The following is a 23,650-nucleotide window of genomic DNA, read 5'->3' as shown; positions in this document are numbered from 1 at the left end:
TACATTTTTCAAACCAGCACCTGGATCTGAAAATTTGTGCAACTGCATGTAATTAAAAATTATATATAGCCACTGAGCTATTCAATAAAATGTATATGTACAGCGGCACCTGCTGTTTATTATTTTCCTTATTTTTGGTCTGTCTTACTGAGCTGGTTGAACGTGCTCATTTTAAATCTTCAGCGGTCACCAGCGATATGTTCTGTTAGAAGCTGTGGCAGTTACAGGGACAGAGCTACAGCAGAAAGACACCCCCCCTGAGCTGTGATAGGGAGAGAGCTACAGCAGAAAGACACACCCCCTGAGCTGTGATAGGGAGAGAGCTACAGCAGAAAGACACATCCCCTGAGCTGTGATAGGGAGAGAGCTACAGCAGAAAATACACACACCCTGAGCTGTGATAGGGAGAGAGCTACAGCAGAAAGACATATCCCCTGAGCTGTGATAGGGAGAGAGCTGCAGCAGAAAGACATACCCCCTGAGCTGTAATAGGGAGAGAGCTGTAGCAGAAAAGACATATCCCCTGAGCTGTGATAGGGAGAGAGCTGCAGCAGAAAGACATACCCCCTGAGCTGTAATAGGGAGAGAGCTACAGCAGAAGAACACATCCCCTGAGCTGTGATAGGGAGAGAGCTGCAGCAGAAAGATACACCCCCTGAGCTGTAATAGGGAGAGAGCTACAGCAGAAAAACACATCCCCTGAGCTGTGATAGGGAGAGAGCTACAGCAGAAAAACACATCCCGTGAGCTGTGATAGGGAGAGAGCTGCAGCAGAAAGACACACCCTTGGACTGCCAGGCTGAAGATAATCTAGCAGAGCAATTGGAGCAATGAATGGGGAGATCTCTGGACCCATGTGAGGTGCAGGGTTGGTTCTAGCCTTGTTAGAAAGGTATTGTCCTGTATTATATCATATATGATTCTCATTTTTTTACACCAATCATGGTATAACCCCTTTAAAGTGGTTTTGATGTTCCTCTTGCTTTCGGGCCACCACAGGGCTTTGGAAATTCCTTGCATAGCCAAGGAAATATGTGTCATTAAAGGAGTTTTCCTGGGAGCTCACGATTGAAAACCTATCTTCAGGACAGGTCCTCAGTGTTAGATTGGTGGGGCCTGGCCCCCGGCACCCCTGCCGATAAGCTGTTGGAAGAGTCTGCGGCACTCTAGTGAGCGCTAAAGCCTCCTCACAGCTTATCAACCACAGTACCATACATTGTATAGTACCGCAGCCCAGGTTGATTCACTTGAATGGCATGGAGTTGCAAATAGGTCACATGACCAACGGACGTGCCATGATTGGTCTAGGAAGAGGCCATGGTGCTCATTGGTCTCTTCAAACAGCTGATCGATAGGCCTTCAATATTGAACTCTCGAAAGACCTCTTTAATGGCATTGCCTAAAATGCTATGCAAGGAAATTTCAATGCCCTATAGTGGCCTTAAAGACTCTAGGCGGTGGTCCAGTCATCTGACCACAGGTTGTTGTAAAATAGCCAGAGGAACATAAAAGAATTGGCGCTGTGAGAAGGTAAGAAGAGCAGATGGGCTGTCTATACTATATGAACCTGCTCTGTTCACATAACAGAAATTATAGGGGCCGCCCCATTCTGGAGGTTGACGTGTCCTGCTTCTTCCTCTTTATGCCCTGATGGAAGCCCTAAATTCATACATTATTGTGGGCATACAGCTTTTATTGAATGTCCTACAACCCCTTTAAGAGACAACTGCAAAAATAATAAAAAAAATCCCTTCAAACTGGGCCCTATTTAATTTGTGATATGTTTTATATATCTTCACCTAAATCCTGACAAGTCCTGGCCTCCACCTCAACTGCATATCTGCCACCGACATCTCCGCAAATCTAATTCCAAATCCTCCATCTCTCACATCCTAATCCCTTAATCTCAGAGCCTCGTGTTTCATCACAGAGTCGCTGTGATCCATGGCCAAACAGAGGATCTCTGGTTAATAGATACTTAACCTGGAGACAGTTTGCAGAACATTTCTGGGCCTATCCTGTCTGTCCTACCATGGATTCTCTTACAATGTAATATCTCAGGAAATGAGATGTAGAGGAGGCTGACAAATAGATTTCCTCATTATGGGGTTTAGTCAATGCCTAAAATGCATTAATGGAACATAGCAATAACCTGAGGTCCTTAACCTTAGAGAAAGATGTGGTGGCAGGTTAAGAATGTCACCATGAAATAGCAAATAAGGGTGTTCCTCAAGAGAGGAGGAGAAATGGCGAACAGAGCAAATAAGACCGCTTAGGAGCTGGAAGGATACAAGTATGTGAATTTCATCAGCTGGTATCATTTTACTGGGGCGCCACTAATGTTACTAGGAGGACATCGTCCAGCATATTGGAGCTCTGTGGCTACTCTTCTGAGGACGCTGAACTGTGGAGGACGTTATTTCGCAGTTGGTAAGTTCAAGACAACCAGTCCCTGCGTCACAAGGAATCACCATGAGATCTGCCCATTTATGGGCAGTGTTAACATAAGCCCCACCTGGAAAAGCTCAAATTTGCAGGGACTGTCTCTAAAAATTAGGAACAGTGCAAACTCGGGACTGTTGTCAACCATGTATTATGGAACTGTTGTTGTCTTTATGAAGGCACTACGGATGCCCTTGTGGGGGGACAGTGATGGCACAGTCATCATGGTCATATCCCTGGACATGCAATTTATCATGAGGAGAATTTTTTAAGTCAGTGCCCAATTCACATCCTTAAAGGGGTTGCTATTGCTAGGATATGCCACCAATGTCTGAAGGTGTGGGAGCCTCACCTATCTCTACAAAGGAGTACACAAAGTAAAGGGGAGTCCTCCATTCATCTCTATAGGAGCACCAAAAATAGCCGCGTGCTTTGATTTAGAATTCAGTTGCTGAAAAACGAAAGCTGCTTTGTTATTGGGCAATCCAGACAGTTTAGAAATCTGCCCCAATTACTATGGGGGACACTGCCTGTTGTTATGGTAACCCTATAGCTATGATTAGAGGGCCACTTTAGCTTTTAGTGGCGCTAGGGGTGACCTTATGGCTTGTGGTGGCACGGGGCCCTGTAGTTGCACAGTTATAAAGGTTCTATGTTGATATTATGGGGGCAATATGGCCGGCCCTATAATGGGGGGGCTTTGTTGTTGAACTGTTATGAGGGCTCTATAGTTATTTTAGGGCGATGAAGCTGGCCCCATTATGGACGCTCTTTTGTCGTGCTGTTATTAGAGCCCTGTGGTTGACTTTATGGGGCATTGTCGCTCGCCCTATTGGGAGAAATTTGAAGAGATTTATACAAGTGAAAACCCATAGCAACCATTCACAGCACAGCTTTCATTTTGTATTCTGCCCTTGAATAATGAAAGCTGTTCTGTGATTGGTTGCTATGGCCAACAAAGATAGGCTTCCTCCATTCATCTCCTGGAGTAATACTTCAACTACTTAAAGGGATTATTATGGCCTCTTAAAGAAGCACTCCCACAACATTTTTTACTCTCTGACCTGTTAGAAAGGTGCATGAACTAAACTGTAGTGAAGGTAATCTTCTTACCAGTGCCTGTATATGTGAGTTATAACCTCTCTTTTGATCCTCAGCCGTGTCATGTGACCAGCACTCTGACTCTCCAAATAACACAGCATCTTCTTTGAGGGCAGGAAGCATGTTTTTCTGTGTATTCCTGTGGGAGCCTCATTGTCAGTCTCATAGCAATGAATAGAGAAGTAACAGACTTCCTGTCATGTGTCAGTTGGAGATCAGAGTGTTGGTCACATGACACAGCTAAGGATTAGAAGGGAGGTTATAAATCACAAATACAGTCACTGGTAAGAAGATTACCTTCACTACAGATTATATCATGTACCTTTCTAACAGGCCAGAGAATACAAATTTTTGTGGGAGTGCTTCTTCAAATGTCCGCTGTACAATTTTTTTTTTTAAGAATTAAAAAGGGCAAAAATGTGTATGTGTACTTAATCTGCTAGACTATAAAAAACTAATACTATAGCTAAACTTTTTTATTTTTTCATTTTTTTTATTTCACGTTTTATTATAATTTGTTAATTCTTTTATTTTATTTGTTTACATTTTTATTTCGTTTTCTTTTTAATGAAAAAAAATATTGAATTAACCCCTTCCTGCCACAGCTTGCCAGCTTACAATGAATTTTACAGCCAGCAAGGGGTCCTCTCACATCAAGAAGAGCGCTCCCTTGCCAGGTTTTGCACTTTACGCTACGATGGATCATTTTAGCAACCTGCTACGGTGATGCTACGCAAAGAGACCGCCGGGTATACGTACTGTGACCGCAGCTGTGTAATGACAGTGTTCACAGCGATCGGCAGCGCCAATCAATGCTGGCAGTGTCAGACTGTGCAGGGACATACCCTAATTGGTAACACCCAGCTGGACCTTCACTGCTGATGTCTCATAGGAATGGAACAACATAGAGATATAAGAATACAGTAGGTGACCCAGAATAGTAATTACATGGGGAATGCAAGCAGTTACTAAAATAGACATGTCAAGAGAGGTGACAGGTCCTCTTTAAGGGGTTATAATCCCTTTAAGTAGTTAAATCATTGCTCCAGGAGAAGAACAGAGGAAATAACTGCATCTATGGAAGTTCATTTACTCTCCCCATTCATATCAGAATAAAACACATGAAATAATTAGATTTCCCGCAGCCTCTGACAGCAGAGTCCTGACCCTGTGATATCAGTCCCTGGCTGGGACTTTGTTGTCCTATATATAAGCACATTCATTTCAGTTTGAAGATCTTCTCTAAATATTCATCTGTTCCCACGTCTCAGAGGAGGGCAATTTAGACTAGTGCTAATTGAGTGAAAAATGTATATCTTAGCTTCAGGGGAGATCGCTCTTCCCTCGTTTCTAGTCTCTTGTGTTTTCTGAGCTCCAACAAAATGTCAGCCACATCCACTTATAAATATATATATCTCAGGTTGCTGCCGGTAGGTAGCCCGTGGCAAGTGATACCTCCGGCATCTCCTGGGAAATTGAGTTTCTAGAAGGACTGTATCATACTGATTGTCGTCATCAAGGTCTATCTGCCTGTGTTTAGGGCGAGTAATAGACAGTGCTTCTTATAGTGACCTTGGAGGGAAAGTCTAGTATGAGATGACCATGTAGTTTACGGATGAGCCTGGTCCACCAGAGTGGAAGCCACTCTTGCCATGGCCTGGGAAAGGCAGGAAAACAGGATCAAAGTGGCTCAGGAAAAGTGAGAGAAGAGGATGGAAGTGGTAGTGGCTCTGGCAGCAATGAATATTCACAGTGGTGGGGCAGTGATAGGAGGGCACACCTTTTCTTTCTTTGGGGCACACCCTAATGTTGGTCTTATGAGGTGCAAGCCAGAAGATGTAGGTGCTGTGGCCGGCGAATGGTGCTGGAGTCAGTAACCAGGCAGATTGTAGAAAATAAGCAAGTCTCTCTTTACTACTCATAAGACACCTGTATTATAGAAAGTACATGCAGGTCAAGTTACACCTCTGGCTGGAGGTCAAGAATTTGGCATGGGGCGGGGGTTCCATTTACATTTTTGCCTCAGGTAGCACGAAGGCTATGTGCTTCCCTGCCCCTGGCCACAAAGAACTGAGGGAACGGGGGCCCAAGCTGAACTCTTGCATCAGGGCCCGTGACTCCGTGAGCCTTTAGCTATGCCCCTGGTAGTGGGCATCCCAGACTACAAACTATCCACATACAAACCATCCACATGCAAAAAGTCTCACAATCAGCTCTGCAATTACCGGACTCAGGGATGCAGATCGTCAAATGGTTGACCAAACCGTTAATTCTTGCACATGCAGCATCGGCCATATGGAACAAATACCTTGCTAACACACTGTGGCCTGGTCATCCTAGACAGTCGTTGGATATCTGTTCCTCTTTCATTCAGGGATTGTTCTCTCAACAGGAATGATGTTTCTCTTGGAGCTAAACGAGCATCTGCCCCTGAATGGCAGGCAGAGCTAAAACTGAAGTGGCTGATACAATCCGGGCTAGAAAGTTCCTCCCTCAGAGGGGAAAACTAATTCCCTCTGCTGAGTCAGGAGATAATTAACTAAACAGTGCCACCTACAGAGGGCTTTTGGGAAAGCATAGTACAAAGCATGAACGGATTAAATAATATCAAATCAAGAACTATTTGCAAGTACTCCTTTCTGGGGTACTGCATTCTTGCTAAGTGGTTCTCCATTCTGATTTGTAGAGGGAGGTTTTATCCAGGGATCCACACTCTAATAAACAACATGTGTCGTGCCCTTTTAATACAGAACAGGTTACAGAGATAAAATACACAATAATGTGTGATAAATGCCATTTCCAACTAGCAGTGGAGACTGATACCAAGAGGACTATACAGTACACAGTGTGCGATGGGCTGCACAGCGGCAAGGGGTCCCTTTTAGCTGAGATAAGTGTTCGTTTTTCGTGACGCCAGTTGCAGTGAAGCAACATGGGCACAGGGCCCCTTTTAGTGATATGGTAGTTGAGGGTACCCAGGTGTAGAAATTCCAGAGTGGTAAAGGGTGGTCTAAATGTCCCTTAATGTTTTTTGAACATGTCACAGGTGCTCCTAGCTGGATACGCTGGAACCCCAGGCGTTGTCGTCCGAAGCAGAGCAAAGGGGGTTGTTGAAGAAGGGGATGGAGAAATAAATTCAGTCCAGACCTTGTATATAGTGGAACAGCAACTTTACTTGAATAAATATTCCTTCAAACAGTTTACAGACTTTGTCTTGGCTTCCAGCAAGCGTTGGCATTACCTGTGGCAGGCAAACTCCTCTCTGCTACGTCCGTTGCTCTCTGGCTCTGCTGTGCTAACAGGATAGCTATAGAACTCAGCTTCTTCTTTAGGCTGTACTTCACTTTCTGTGTTCTGGTCTGTCTCTAGCTTTATTCAGGGAACACTTTACTCCTGGTTGCTGAGGCTCTTTGCTGTGGCCTCTAGATCCAGCTAAGCTGAAGGTGCTCAAGCTGACCCAGACAGGGCTCATCCAGCAGGGACGGCTCCTGCTCCCTTCCCCGAGCAGGGGGAAAACTAAACTGCTCTCACCTCTAACTAGTCACCACCCTTCTGGCAGCAAGCGGGGAAAATGCCCACCACACCACAGAGGGGGGGTAGAATGGAAGGAAAAGCTCCATTCTCTGTACCTGTAGCTCTGCCATTGATGCTGCCACCTGCTGGTGAACCAGGCATATGACACTTAAACAGCTACATAATAAGAAATATGAATACACATTGTGCAGGACCTGGAAATTAATACATAGAATGACATTAGGTTAACCATAAGAGACAGTAGCAAGGTGCAAAGGTGGTAATGCACCTCTGGGGCATTACAAGTGAAAAGAATCATGGGCCTGTCAGTACCAAGACAGGCACCTACCATTTGACAATCAGTAGGTACTATAGAGGCAATCCAGAGATGGTTTCTAGTCATGGTTGATTGGTTGGTCCTATCCCCTTTGCTATTGGGCTGTGAAATGTGAAAGGCTCCTCAGGTATTGCAATGTTACCAAACAGGAGAGATGAAAATTGGGACAAGGGTCATAGAAAGGGGATGGGGGTGGGGTTTACCAAAAAATATTGGGGAGTTGGGGAATTTTTGGAACCTGCTATTGATTGCTGCTGTCATGTGGAACTGAACTCAGACTGTATAAAGTTAACTGTTTTCAGTAAAGGAAGTTTGGTTCACCTATAACAACGTGTTCCTCACTTATTACCACTATCACCGGTGTGCCACCGTTACAGGCACTGGCGTCACGAATCTTGAAGGGACCTTGCCCCAGGCACATTAAACACCTGCAACATCCAGGGCACCTCACCCAACATCAGGCCTGGTCCCTATATACAGAGAGTGCCCCAGAGGACCCCTGTGCCAGCCTCTCCATCACTGCTGTACGCCAGCCCAGGGTCCCCCTACAAACTGTGAGTAACTCAGAGCAACCCTCGTATGCCTATAAACCGTGACCTCACCATCGCAATACCCTGCAGGTCTGCGTACTGCATATGTTATACACACAGAGGCGGCCTGGGTACTTAAATTGGCCCTAGAAAAAAAAACGAAAAAAGGCCCCAAGTTGTAGGAGGTTCCAAATTGACGGAAGGAAGGGACAACATATGTAGGCAGGGAAAACAGAAGTAGGCAGGGCCAGCAATACCAGAAGCAATTACCGCCCCAGCAGAACCAAATACCACAGTGCAGCACAAAATACTTCCCACACTCCACTGTATGAAACCTCATCCTTAGGATGGCGATACAGTTGAAGTTAGGAGGGCACCTGCTGCTAGTGACCAGGTGCATAAGTACCTGATGTTCATACATTAATGCTGAGAGCATCAGATCTTTATGTACCTGGCTGGTGGCCATGAGAAGGGCTTGGGCAGCCACCTGAGCATTGGCCCACTGGTAAATTTCACTGTAGGGTCTATGGCCAGTCAGCCCCTGTATAAATATACGTGGTTTTCCACTGACCGCGGTTCCATGGTGACGCTATGGAAGCATGCACATTATAGTCTATGGGTCCGTGAAAACCACAGTGCCAACCATGTCTGGTCTATGGTTTTCATGGACCATTGGTAAGCTTTGCTCTGGAAATTAAAGGGATTATACAACCCCCTATAAGAAACACCCCCCACCCCCACCCAATGCCCTGGCCCCTCATATAGATTATACTTACCCCGCTCCCCGGCACCAGCGGAGGCCGTGCGGGGATCAGAATCGACGCAGGTGCCGGGGAGGGGGGTAAGTATAATCTATATGATATGTCCGGGCATTGGGGGGTTATTATAGGGGTTGGATAACACCTTTAATGTTCAGCCTAGTAGTGTCTGTGCAATACAGATGACACATGGAGGGCAAAATGGACACACAGACCAAACATGGATCCTTCACAGACATCTTCATGGATGAACCATTGACCATCATTTCACAGATGTCATCAGGGACATGTACTTCTGAAAGAGTCCTAACAGAGTGGCCAGTTGTAGAGTTGTCCCTCTTAACTGAAACATAGGGAGCTCCCCAGATAGTTCCCCAAACCCGCTAGGGAATACCTTAGATGGGGAATGCCTTAGTTCTTAAATGGGTAATGCAAATAGTCACCACAACAGACATGTCAGGAGAGGCGGCGGGTCCTCCTTATACTAATTTCAGTTGCAACCTGACAACCCTACGTCCCCACCTTAGGCCATTGCCCTCATCATATATTGAATAATCTTGGTACATTGAGCTTTCCTGCAATGCAAAAATTGCTGAACACAGTGATTGTTTAGGGAGAGAGAGACTAATTGGTCCCCGGTAGTCTCTAGGGTTCAGGTCAACCATGGGAAAGGGGCTTTTGGCCAATGTTCAAGAATAGAATTGATCCATACTAAGCCCTTACTGTAAACTCTTCTATATTTATAGTATAAAATATGTCTGTCTGAAGAAATGTATTCGCTGTGGACCCTCCTAATTAGACGTATCGACATGATCCGCACGACCCAGTCGAATATTGCTTAGTCTCATAAAAATAGTTAACCTGTAAATAGAAATCCTTAAATTGTCTGGGGGTTTCCAGTTATGGATATCTGAAATTCCTGGTAGAGTTTTATCTTGAGTTGTTTATTTACAATAATGTATTTTTTTTCCCTTTAAAAATCATATTTGACCTTATTTTTATAGCTATTTTGCCCATTTGGTGCACTCCTTTGAAATGAATGCTTTAATAGGGGCATGTGGACCATCATGCGGTTGTATTAATCTAGATGGCACAGGGTGTGATGTATCAGTAACAGATAAAGTTGACAGAGTGATGACAACTCCCAGCGTGCACATTTGCTCTGCTGTTCTCGGAACTGCCTTGCTAGTGAATGCTGAGAGTTGTAGTTTTGGAGCCGTTGGGGTACTGGAGGTAGCTGACCCCTGTTTTATACAGTTTGCAAAATGGCTGACAATGAGTGCAACTTCTGTTTGCAATAGGAAGAGCAGCTCTGCAGCACAAACTGCTCCTTTAACTGGTAAAACGGTGAAGACTAAAAAGAATAGGAACATTTGTAACACTCCATAGTGGTGTTACCACTTATGCACCCTGCTACTGTCTTTATTGGTCTAACCTAATGTCATCTTATGCATTTATTCCAGGTCCTCCACATTGTGCATTCCTAATCTGTTTGCAACTGTTGTGTTCATGTAATGTACGTGGTTCACCAGCAGGTGGCAGCAAACACAGCAGAGCTATCTTAGAGAGAATGGAGCTTTCCATTCCATTCTAACCCCCCTCTGTGGAGAAGTGGGCTAGTCCCGCTTCCTGCAGGAAGGGTGGGGACAAGTTCTAGTCAGTCTAGCTTATCCCCTGCTAGGGGACAGGTGTGCAGTGGGCAGGTCTCTGCTGGATGTGCCCAAGCCAGCCAGAGCACCCTAAGCTCTGCTGGCCATCATGGAGGCCAAAGCTTAGACACTCGGGAGCCAGGAGGAAAGTTCCCTGGCCTAATATAGAGACAGACCATACAAAGAGAAGCGCAGTATACACCTGGGTCACGTTATAGAGGGCCCTATGTGCCCATGAAACTATATACTCCGTACTGGTTAAGCTCCATGACAACCTTTGAGGGCTTTAAAGGGGTTGGTGCCCAACTTTTACATGATCAACTATACTAAATCAGTCTAGTTTTACAGTGAAGATAATAAAGCACTCATAGGAGATCTGAGGTCTCCTCGAACAGCTGATCAACTGGGCTGCGACTGCAGTCACCGCCACCTATCTGATACTATTGATGACCTATCCTGAGTATAGATCATCCGTTTGAGAAAAACGGACAACCCATTTAAAAGCTGTGTTTGGAATGAGACATTAAAGGGGAGGTCTCACTTCAGTAAGTTGCATTCATCATGCAGGGGAAGTTAATACAAACCACTTACTAATGTATTGTGATTCTCCATATTGCTTCCTTTGCTGGATGACTTCATTTTTCCATCACATTATACACTGCTCGTTTCCATGGTTACAGACCACCCTGCAATCCATCAGTGGTGGTCATATGAGAAAGAGCGCTGGCCTCTCCCCTTCAAGGTAAATGCACGTTTATGGCAATAGACTTTACTGCTTGTGGTGAGGGTTAATTGCTTTTGGCGCCCGAACACTTCTGAGACAGACTGGCCATCCGTTGAAGGATCTGCACCCTGCAATTGGGAACTGCAGAAAGTATATTAAGAGTCATCGCACTTCTGTGGTTATTTTGGGAAGATGGCATAGTGAGACTCGGAGGACTACACCATCATTGTCACCACCTATATAAAGCCTTTGGGAAAAGCTGTGGGATATACCTCAGAACTGTGCCTACTACAACTCCCATTATCTACTCAGTAAAAAGAGACTTTATTTATTATAAGTTATAACCAAACGGACCTGGTCATTGCCTCCACCATCAGCCAGCCCTGTATCTGCCATCCTGCCTTGCACCCAGCCACTCATCCACCCAACATCAAGGGTACCCCAGTCACCATCATGTAGGAGCCCCCCCCCCCCCCAAAAGTCCAGGGTGTGCCATGAGGGAACCAGGTTGTTCCCTCTCTTCACTGCACGGCCCACGGAGCACCGTAGCAAGGAATGCCACCGCAGAGATGGCCTTACTTCCTCTGCGGCTCGCTGCACATTGGGTCCAGGTCCCACTTCCCCTGATGGAAAACCAGTGGGACAAGGCTGTAATTGGAGCCATATTGTGTGTCACTCTGGTTTTCTCACCACGTATACGTAAGTTAGAGAAGGCTACATATAATAATGGCTATAGATATTTAGTGGTCTGCATGCCGCAAGAGACGGTAGAAGTCTTATCCATGGATAAAGAGATCACACGACTTGTACATTGTCCACTTTGGGAAGCCGGAGCGAAAGGCTGAACCTTCAATATGCATTACAGGAAAAAGTCTTTATCCTTTCCACATAAATCCATTAATCCTTCTCGGCAGAAATGAGAGGTTGTGGGTGTAGCAGGGCACAGTAGTTAGTTTAATTGTAGGTCTGCATTCATTCAGTCACACGGTAGGTGAGTTGTTCTATACGTGTCACATATGTAGGAAGGACGCAAACCTTAAAAGCATATAATTCCAGCTGTCCAGCGAGCAGAGGTCCAAAAGGTGGATGATTATTATATACCGGAGAAATCAATCCTTGGTTTTCTCAATCCAGGGAATATAATCTGGTCACCACAATACTGAGTTTTTTTTGTTTTTATTTGCTGCTCATCCCCAGTCGTGTCAACCCCTGCTTTAAAAAAAAAAGTTGGATACCGGACAGTCCTGAGGGCCTTCAGACCTTAGTCTACTCCTTTGAAGAGGTTGTCCAACCAAGAGTCTTCACATGAAAGACAAAGATGCACTCACCTACTGAATATGCTCCATTCCAGCAATGAGGCTCTTGTCTCTGCTCCTTCCGGCCCCTGGCCTCCTGTCCATGGTCATGTCCACAACTGCAGCCATTTACTGACCTCAGCAATGACGTGTCCCCGAGCAGCCCAAATATGTTTTGGGGTCAGATAACTCATGAGGACAACCCATATTTCATTAAAGCCAAACTGGTCAGATGCTCACCGTGGATCCAGCTTCAGAAACCTTAGGCAACCACTATGACCACGGCAAGGACTTGTTGTATTGTATGCCAGTCATTTACATGCAGTACATGGAAGGCCGGATCTGCCGAAGAGAGAGACGATCTCTGTTCGCAGCTCTCTGCCCTGGTTTATAGAGTAGGTCTCTCGACAACATCCATATTGTCATTCTCTTGTAGACATCCTGAGTTATAACTGGTTATACTTCAGAGCAGCAATCACAATTCTACAGAATTCAAAGCAAAATTTTTCCTGCATTCTTTGCTGTCTCAGTCTCTTAAAAGGGTTGCCCTGGAATGACAACTTAGCCCCTATCCACAGGATAGGTGGCATTTACCAAGCCCAATATTCGTTTCTCTCAACATCATTTTCTGGGGAGAGAATTGGGAGGCCTCCCTACAGATAAGATAGTAGCCCACTTCTTGCCTTTATTCTTATATGTCAGTAGGGTTCCTCTAGAAATTTGGGGGCCCATTCTGAACCTCAGTGTTCCTCAGATGTAACATGGAGGGACACAGTTTCTTTTACTGAAGGATTCACATGAAATCTAAATAAAAAATGGCATGGGCTCCATCGCATGCTGTATTATCCTCTTCTAGGACCATTGCTTCTAGGTGAGAATAAGGCATCATATGGAGCACACATGGAGTGCCTATGGTTCCATTTTAGAAGTACGGTTCCATTTGGTTGTGACACCATACATCTGTTGTGGCCTGCAGGTGGCACTTTACCATTTTAAGGGATGGTCTATTGTATGTATTTTTGATTGGGTCATTGTAAAGGGTTAGCATGTGGTGGTGGTGGTTGTATATATGAGCTTCTTTATATAGTCCTTGTGTCCTTACATAAGTGGACAATCCAGATGTTTCATCTTGGCTTAATTGAATCATTGATGTTATAATTGCATGCTTCCCACATAATTAAATCCTATACACCTCCCTTTAAGGCAAGTATAGAATCTGAGAGCTTTACGCAGTTTATCGTTAAAGACACACCACGCATCGCACATTATCCTATTACAGTAATCTTCTAAGGCAAACATAAGATTATCCAAGTAGTCTCATTATGTGCTCCACCCTGGTTTCTGGTGTAAACATTCATCCCTGTGGGTACTAAGAAGTCATCAAACAACATCATGATGGTGGTGTAACTGTATTTCATACCTCATCACCATATGATTAATGTTCCCTTCACTTACCATCTGCTTATACTGTGAAAGTAAAGATCAGATGCTGAGAACCAAAGACATACTGTATGTACCATGGTGCTGTTATGGCCTTTGCGGAGAAGAACCATTTACTTTCACCATCGGTGGTAGGAACCGACGCAGGGCTTCCCATTTACACAAGAACAAAAAATTAGCAAGCAATGGACACAGAGTTACAAGTAAATGATGACTTCCTTTCTAGTCTGGATGAGGACATTTCCAGTAGGCCAAAAACCTCTCTCCTCTTTGTAGGCCTCTACAAATGTTAACTGTTAGGGTACTTCTATGGTATGTGGTGCACTAGGACATTTACTCTACAGTTTATGGTCTACCAGGACAACACTATAACTAATGTCCTTCAGCCAATCAGCAAGAGAGGTGCTTACTCCGACCTGGAGAAGCTGCCTCCCTTATCATTGGGAACATCCCGACTGCCTTCTGGGTTGAAGAAAATAGTTTGCCTTGAACACTGAGGAGGAGAGAGCAGTGTTGGACTAGAAGGAGGAATAAGTCCAGTAGGTGTGCTTTGGTATCTCCTAGGTCCAACTCTTATCAGCAGAGAAGAGTCCAGTATAGAGGCCAAGATAGATGAAGTAGTGTCCTAGACCATATGGTGGACTGAGTTCTGCTGTGTAAGAAGTACCTCCTCAAGGGGGCTACATAGACAAGGTGCAGATACAGAAGCCATGCTAAGGACAGGAGCACGTTTACCCAAAGGCAAGGTGGAGGAGATCCTGAAATAGGTCTATGAGCTGGTCATCCTATCACCTGGTTGAGTATTGCTTGTTTGTGTATTAGCCCATTCTGATTCTCAACTGGACAAATTAACCCATTGATCATTGTGCGTAAGACGAACAGTGATTGTAAACCAATGTATATTTTCTCCAAGTTGGAGAAGCATGAACCACTTGGCTCTTAATATCTGATTACTGGTTCAGTACTCTAAATTACTCTAAATTACTATGGATTTGGCATATCTACCAACATGGTATCTCCTCAACATCATAGGAAGTAACTTAGAACCTATTTAAAGGGTACCTTGCATAAACCTTTTGGGACACCATAGTGAGATGTCAGAAGTTTCAATTAGGAGTTCTGGAGCAGAGACCCCCATGATCGTTAGGAGCAGAATTGCACAGCTGTGCGCAGTGCACCTTCAACTTTGATTGGTTCTGCTCAGTTCTCCTTGAAGAACCAAGCATGTGATGTACAGACTCATATACTCTCTATGGATCTGCACACCACTAAATCTACTTTTCTGAAGAGATCTGAGCAGATCCATCACAGATTAAGGGGAACAGAGCTCAGCTAAGCACTTCTGCCCCTTCGTTTTTACCATCGGTGGTGGTTTCAGAACCAGATTCCCACCAATCAAAACCCCTAGAATGTTAAAAGTTTTATAAAACCATAGTTATAAACCCTATCACAGATGAAAAGAACGTGAATCTGGGTTCTAGAGAAATTAAGTGTTATTACTGAGGAGGGTAGAGGAATTATGTTTGTGCGGCACACTCCGGTCCTTTCTGCTTCGAGAAAGAAAAGGTGAAGCTTTGACTGCGCAGCTCTTTACGAGAACAGTCAATTCTGACCTTACTAAATGCTTCCATTAGTCACACTTCCCAGTGCTGAAAAGGTCTGCACTGTATAAAGGGCTTTGACATTAAATCGTTGTTATAGTATCGTCTGAAAATGGACCTTTCTTTGCCACAAGTCACATTCAAATGTTTTACTAGAAGAGTAAGAAGGGGCCAGATACGCTAAGGAGGGAGTGAGGTCCAAGATAGCTGCTAATAGAGCAAGAGCTCAGCAGAAGTCCTTGTGCTCATAGACTAATCTCCTTCGCTGCTCCTCAGTGATGCCATGACATGGGATTCAGAGGTTGGCATGTGATGCCAAGTGATCGGAGCACATAAACATCATGGTTATAACTTATGGTTAGAGACTAAGCGGAAGAAGATCATAGGGTCAACCTACATATGAACTGTTCCTTGGCTAATCTATGGGACTTGTGGCCAGAAAGCATTCATTTATTCCTTGCAAGATATTAGAGAAATCTGGTGCTAGATAGATAGATAGATAGATAGATACAGTAGATGATAGACAGACAGATAGATAGAATTGCAGCTTAAAAGAAAGAGCATTTATTAACCTTTGTGGTAGAAGTAGATTGGGTTGGTGTAATGACTGGTGGCACATCGTGGAGGATATGACGCTGTCCAGCCGGGTGATTGGCACCTGGCAGCATGGATCAGATACGTGTCCTCTTGTATAACAGCGTGCTAAATTTTCATGTCATGAGGAGCGTCGGGTCAGTGATGTTCTTCATTACATGGACCATCAGCAAACATTGATATAATTACAGACTAGAGCCATTGAGGACGGGTGATTAGTCATTCTCCAGAGAGGTTCTCCTCTTCTGTTGGTAGATAATTTGTGTCCTCACCGTGTTGTTTTTTTGTTTTTTGTTGAGGGGGAGGGGAACAGGATAAACCAGCAGAAACTAGAAAGAGAGAGATATGAGGAGATAGATAAATACTTTTGAGGTCATACACCAGTACATACAGTATTGTGGGCATACACCAGTACATACAGTATTGTGGGCATACACCAGTACATACAGTATTGTGGACATACACCAGTACATACAGTATTGTGGGCATACACCAGTACATACACTATTGTGGGCATACACCAGTACATACACTATTGTGGGCATACACCAGTACATACAGTATTGTGGGCATACACCAGTACATACACTATTGTGGGCATACACCAGTACATACAGTATTGTGGGCATACACCAGTACATACACTATTGTGGGCATACACCAGTACATACACTATTGTGGGCATACACCAGTACATACAGTATTGTGGGCATACACCAGTACATACAGTATTGTGGGCATACACCAGTACATACAGTATTGTGGACATACACCAGTACATACAGTATTGTGGGCATACACCAGTACATACACTATTGTGGGCATACACCAGTACATACAGTATTGTGGGCATACACCAGTACATACACTATTGTGGGCATACACCAGTACATACAGTATTGTGGGCATACACCAGTACATACACTATTGTGGGCATACACCAGTACATACACTATTGTGGGCATACACCAGTACATACAGTATTGTGGGCATACACCAGTACATACAGTATTGTGGGCATACACCAGTACATACAGTATTGTGGACATACACCAGTACATACAGTATTGTGGGCATACACCAGTACATACAGTATTGTGGGCATACACCAGTACATACAGTATTGTGGGCATACACCAGTACATACGCTATTGTGGGCATACACCAGTACATACAGTATTGTGGGCATACACCAGTACATACAGTATTGTGGGCATACACCAGTACATACAGTATTGTGGACATACACCAGTACATACAGTATTGTGGACATACACCAGTACATACAGTATTGTGGGCATACACCAGTACATACACTATTGTGGGCATACACCAGTACATACAGTATTGTGGGCATACACCAGTACATACGCTATTGTGGGCATACACCAGTACATACAGTATTGTGGGCATACACCAGTACATACAGTATTGTGGGCATACACCAGTACATACAGTATTGTGGGCATACACCAGTACATACGCTATTGTGGGCTGCTGGGCATGCACCAGTACATACACTACTGTAGGCATACACCAGTACATACACTATTGTGGGCATACACCAGTACATACAGTATTGTGGGCATACACCAGTACATACGCTATTGTGGGCTGCTGGGCATGCAACAGTACATACACTACTGTAGGCATACACCAGTACATACACTATTGTGGGCATACACCAGTACATACAGTATTGTGGGCATACACCAGTACATACGCTATTGTGGGCTGCTGGGCATGCACCAGTACATACACTACTGTAGGCATACACCAGTACATACACTATTGTGGGCATACACCAGTACATACACTATTGTGGACATCACCAGTACTTACAGTATTGTGGGCATACACCAGTACATACACTATTGTGGGCATACACCAGTACATACAGTATAGTGGGCATACACCAGTACATACACTATTGTGGACATACACTAGTACATACAGTATTGTGGGCATACACCAGTACATACACCATTGTAAGCATACACCAGTACATACACTATTGTGGGCTGCTGGGCATGCACTAGTACATACACTACTGTGGGCATACACCAGTACATACACTATTGTGGGCATACACCAGTACATACGCTCTTGTGGGCTGCTGGGCATGCACCAGTACATACACTACTGTAGGCATACACCAGTACATACACTATTGTGGACATACACCAGTACTTACAGTATTGTGGGCATACACCAGTACATACACTATTGTGGGCATACACCAGTAAATACACTATTGTGGGCATACACCAGTACATACGCTATTGTGGGCTGCTGGGCATGCACCAGTACATACACTACTGTAGGCATACACCAGTACATACACTATTGTGGGCATACACCAGTACATACAGTATTGTGGGCATACACCAGTACATACGCTATTGTGGGCTGCTGGGCATGCAACAGTACATACACTACTGTAGGCATACACCAGTACATACACTATTGTGGGCATACACCAGTACATACAGTATTGTGGGCATACACCAGTACATACGCTATTGTGGGCTGCTGGGCATGCACCAGTACATACACTACTGTAGGCATACACCAGTACATACACTATTGTGGGCATACACCAGTACATACACTATTGTGGACATACACCAGTACTTACAGTATTGTGGGCATACACCAGTACATACACTATTGTGGGCATACACCAGTACATACAGTATAGTGGGCATACACCAGTACATACACTATTGTGGACATACACTAGTACATACAGTATTGTGGGCATACACCAGTACATACACCATTGTAAGCATACACCAGTACATACACTATTGTGGGCTGCTGGGCATGCACTAGTACATACACTACTGTGGGCATACACCAGTACATACACTATTGTGGGCATACACCAGTACATACGCTCTTGTGGGCTGCTGGGCATGCACCAGTACATACACTACTGTAGGCATACACCAGTACATACACTATTGTGGACATACACCAGTACTTACAGTATTGTGGGCATACACCAGTACATACACTATTGTGGGCATACACCAGTACATACAGTATAGTGGGCATACACCAGTACATACACTATTGTGGACATACACCAGTACATACAGTATTGTGGGCATACACCAGTACATACACCATTGTAAGCATACACCAGTACATACACTATTGTGGGCTGCTGGGCATACACCAGTACATACACTATTGTGGGCATGCACCAGTACATACACTATTGTGGGCATACACCACCAGTACATACGCTATTGTGGACATACACCAGTACATACGCTATTGTGGACATACACCAGTACATACGCTATTGTGGGCATGCACCAGTACATACAGTATTGTGGGCATACACCAGTACATACGCTATTGTGGGCATACACCAGTACATACACTATTGTGGGCATACACCAGTACATACACTATTGTGGACATACACCAGTACATACAGTATTGTGGGCATACACCAGTACATACACTATTGTGGGCATACACCAGTACATACAGTATTGTGGGCATACATCAGTGTGTACCCATTGTATCTTGGGGATACACCAGTGCATGTATTATGGTGGAAACAGACCACTGCATACACTCTTGTGGGCATATACCAGTGTGTACACTCTTCCGGGCATATACCAGTGTGTACACTCTTCCGGGCATATACCAGTGTGTACACTCTTGTGGGCATATACCAGTGTGTACACTCTTTTGGGCATATACCAGTGTGTACGCTATTGTGGAAATATACCAGTGTGTACACTCTTGTGGGCATATACCAGTGTGTACGCTATTGTGGAAATATACCAGTGTGTACACTCTTGTGGGCATATACTAGTGTGTATGCTATTGTGGGCATATTCCAGTTTGTACACTCTTGTGGGCATATACCAGTGTGTACACTCTTGCGGGCATATACCAGTGTGTAAATTAAATATGATATATTTATTAGTGACTGTGATAGAATAAAGTGATATTAAAAGGGTTGTTATTTTTTGTCAGAAACAGCGCCTCTCTTGTACATGGGTTGTGTGTGGTATTGCACGACAATTCCGTTAAAGTGAATGGAGCTGAGCTAATACCAAAAACATCTAAGGGCCTTAGTTCTGGAAATATAAAAGCAGATTATTTTTCTAATCATTGATAATATATTTTTATTTAACGGTCATAATTTGGCCACCAATTTTGACTTTGGTCACACAAACATTTCACCTAAATGTCTATTCCCAGTTCTCTAGGCAAAAACCCAATACGTATTATTAGATGTATGTTGTGTTGGAGCAGTAGTTCTTCCAGAAGGATGCTTTGTTTAAGTGTAGGTTGTGTTTTTCCCTTGGATTCCATTATTGCCAAAATTGTCGAGAAAAACGATATTTTACATCACAGCAGCTGACCCTGGACATTTCCAGCATTAGGATGAGGAATGACCAGGTACAGAGATGGATTATCCTCTGCTTTACTTCACAATAACCTGAGCAGGAATGGATTCTTATACTTTGTTGTACCTCACAGAGTAACCTCAATAGCCTGTTCTTTATAGTACTCCCCTTTATGCAATTTCTCTGTCACCTCCTTCATTCACTACTCCTCCATCGTTCTGCTTCATCCTCTATTCCTGCTTCTACATTTTCTTCTTTTCCTTGTCCTCATCACTTTTTCATCTTCTCCCCTTTATCTAAATTTTCAACTTTTTCCTTCCCTTAACCGTATTCTGCTATACCTCCCCCTTCTCCATACTACTCATTTCGCCTCTTTTCCTTGTTCTTCTCATTCCTGAACCTTTTGCTTGTTCTCCTCTTTCTCCTACTTCATAGTTTTTTTTTTCTCATCTTCCCCACTGTCTCTTCTCTACTTCTCTGTCATCTTCACCTACTTCCTTCTTCTCCACTTTCTCTTTTCTACTTCTCTGTCACCTTTACCTTCTCCACCTTATTTCTCCCCAACCTTCTTTTCTCTACTAATGTCACCTTCACCTCTTTCCTTCGTCTCCACCTTCTCTTCTACTTCTCTGCCATATTCTTCTCCTTCCGTCTCCTCCACCTTCTCTTCTCTACTTTTCTGTCACCTTTACCTTCTTCTCCTTCCTTATCCCTGACCTTCTCTACTTCTCTATCACCTTCACTTCTTTCCTTTTTCTCCGCCTTCTCTTCTCTACTTCTCTGTCATTTTCTCCTTCTCCTCTCTATTTCTCTGCCACCTTCACATTCTCCTCCTTCTTTCTCATCCACTTCTCCTCTCTACTCTATTACTTTCACATTCTCCTCATCCCTGCTTTTTTCTTCAACTTCTCTACTTCCTTCATTGTTTCTCTTCTTAACCTTGTTCCAAATATCTTCCTCCGTCTCAATCACTCTCATCTCTTTCTTCTACTTTTAATTGATTTTCCCTGCACCCTCTTGTACTTCATACTCCCCTTTCCTCCTTCACAACCACTTCTTTCTCTTTCTGCTCCTTCTTCATCCTCCTCCTTCTTCATTTTCTCCTTTACCACCTTCTCTTCCCTTTTCCTTCACTTTTTAAATCTTCCTATTTCTGTCTGAAGTACTTCAGAGAACCATTACAGCTATAAACACAATCACATATTAATTAACCAGACTTGCAAAGAACAGATGGGACCCCACTCTGAACCCCAAGGAGCAAGCAAACAACTAAAAACTAGAACATAGAACAGCATGTTTTGAATTAAAGGAGTGAATCATGTTTAGAAGTAGTTTTTCTTTCCACTTTGTCATACTCAGGAGATAAATGCAGAATGATTGGTGAATCTTCCATGTTCAGGTTTTTTTTATGCAGTTTTGACTCCCTTACCCCCATCACTAGACACAATCCCATACTGATCTACTGTAAGAGAAATTATCTCAACTGGCCTTGTGCTCATATACTTCAGCGAATCTGAGCCCAACGATCTTCACTATAAAACATGACAAAGGGAAGGAACAGGATCAGAAGTCACTAATGAGACATGCTCCAGATTCCCATATAAACTTTCTTTGCAGATTAGACTACAAGCTGCTTTATAATATGGAGCATGTAATTTTATGACTTTGTTCCTTTTATTTTTCATAGTTGACTTATTACACTTGTCTGTCCCCCTCTTATCTTTCAGGTTTGTCTGAGAATGTAGCAGACTTTGAGAAGAGAAGACAAATATATGGTGTGAACTTCATACCTCCCAAAAAACCCAAAACTTTCCTGCAATTAGTCTGGGAAGCCCTCCAGGACGTGACTCTCATCATCTTAGAAATTGCTGCCATTGTCTCCCTGGGCCTTTCATTCTATGCACCACCAGGAGACCAGAGTGAAAGTAAGTAACGTAGGATTAGACAATGTCTATGGTACATCTTGAGCTGATGCATAGTGCTTATGTGTAATTGAAAGCAGGGGTGCACCTCCAATGAGGCCGGGTGAGGCGGCTGCCTCAGGCGGTGAGACCTAGAGACAGGAGGGGGCAGTGGCAGGGCCATGAGAAATGAGCGTGTCCATTGTGGAAGTTCTCATCTTTCTATATTTATGTGTATCAGAGTATGCCTTTATCAGTAGGGCTGGAGGGGACAGAACCTTGTGCTTCCGGCTTCGTCTACTGCGTAGTTCCAGCACAGTAGATGACCTAAACAGCTGATCAGTGGGGCTTTCAGATGTTAGACACCCACTTCTGATATTGATGACCTATCCTTAGAATAGGACATCAAAATCACATACACGGAAACCCCCTACAGGGCAAAGCGAAGGAAAATAGTAATATTGTGTTAATTTTTTATGCTTTTAGGATTTACGTTGCGCTCTTGGCTTTAAGTATTTATGTTTGCTCCTGAAATGCGTGCAATATTTTTAAGCTGAAAAACATCCTGTATTATCTGGTGTATTCTTGTCCTTCAGGAGGCTCTAAAACATGAAATAGGGACTTCTTACAGGGACAGGGTTTTGTTCTCAATGCAAGATTATCAAACGTGTTGAACAAAATTCGAGCAAGACATCTTATTTCTGCTCAATATATATTGAGAACCGTTCAACATAAATTCCCCCCATATAACCTCTATCTCTAGTCACATTACCACCAAGACTCACAGACAGGGAGATTGATGTGTTGCTGGCAATAGGCATCAGGGGCTTATGTCTAGTCCTAAATGCCCAGAAGCAAGCGTCCCATTTGTATCTGGGTCTTTTTCCCTTCTCTCGTTCCCCGTGCTGCACTAGCTATCCTTGAGTCTACCAACAACCCTGTAGAAGACATCATTTGGAGCAGTTGGCGCTGTCACGTTGGAAAATGGCTGCAATCCTGTTACATAGCTTGGGCCTGTTACATAAGTGTCATGTTGTGTTGTCAGTTACATAAGGCATTTACACGGGCCTATAATCAGTCAAATGAACATTTGTACGTATTCCTGTTCCCAGTCATTGGCCCTGTACAATCATGGCAATGATAGGAATGTGATAGGCAACCGATTGATTTATATAGTCAACCGGTGCTTGTTATGAACTGAAATCAGCCCTTAAAACAGGACCCTTAGATGTTAATCTTTATTATCTCTCTATGAATGACATCACAGGCTGTTGCCATTTATTTCAAAGGCCAGCCCTATGGTTTGGCATCAGGATGCATGACCAATTCTACAATGGGTTGCACTCAACTGTCCCCTTCCCCAACGCAAAATATGTATTTTTCTAA

General features: G+C 43.9%; 1 protein-coding gene across 2 annotated transcripts in view; it reads left to right on the top strand.

Moving 5' to 3' along the window:
• The window catches only part of ATP2B3 (ATPase plasma membrane Ca2+ transporting 3), a 121,990-nt gene that overhangs the window by 25,975 nt on the left and 72,365 nt on the right, over nucleotides 1-23,650 (top strand). For both annotated transcript variants that reach the window (XM_044305820.1, XM_044305819.1), the window contains exon 2: nucleotides 22,091-22,288. In XM_044305820.1, the coding sequence (XP_044161755.1) occupies nucleotides 22,091-22,288 (198 nt within the window). The remainder of the gene's footprint in view (nucleotides 1-22,090; nucleotides 22,289-23,650) is intronic.

The sequence above is a fragment of the Bufo gargarizans genome, chromosome 9 (assembly GCF_014858855.1).
Source record: "Bufo gargarizans isolate SCDJY-AF-19 chromosome 9, ASM1485885v1, whole genome shotgun sequence".
Classification (NCBI taxonomy): domain Eukaryota; kingdom Metazoa; phylum Chordata; class Amphibia; order Anura; family Bufonidae; genus Bufo; species Bufo gargarizans.
The sequence above is the reverse complement of the archived record's forward strand: the minus strand, read 5'-3'. Positions and strand labels throughout refer to the sequence as shown.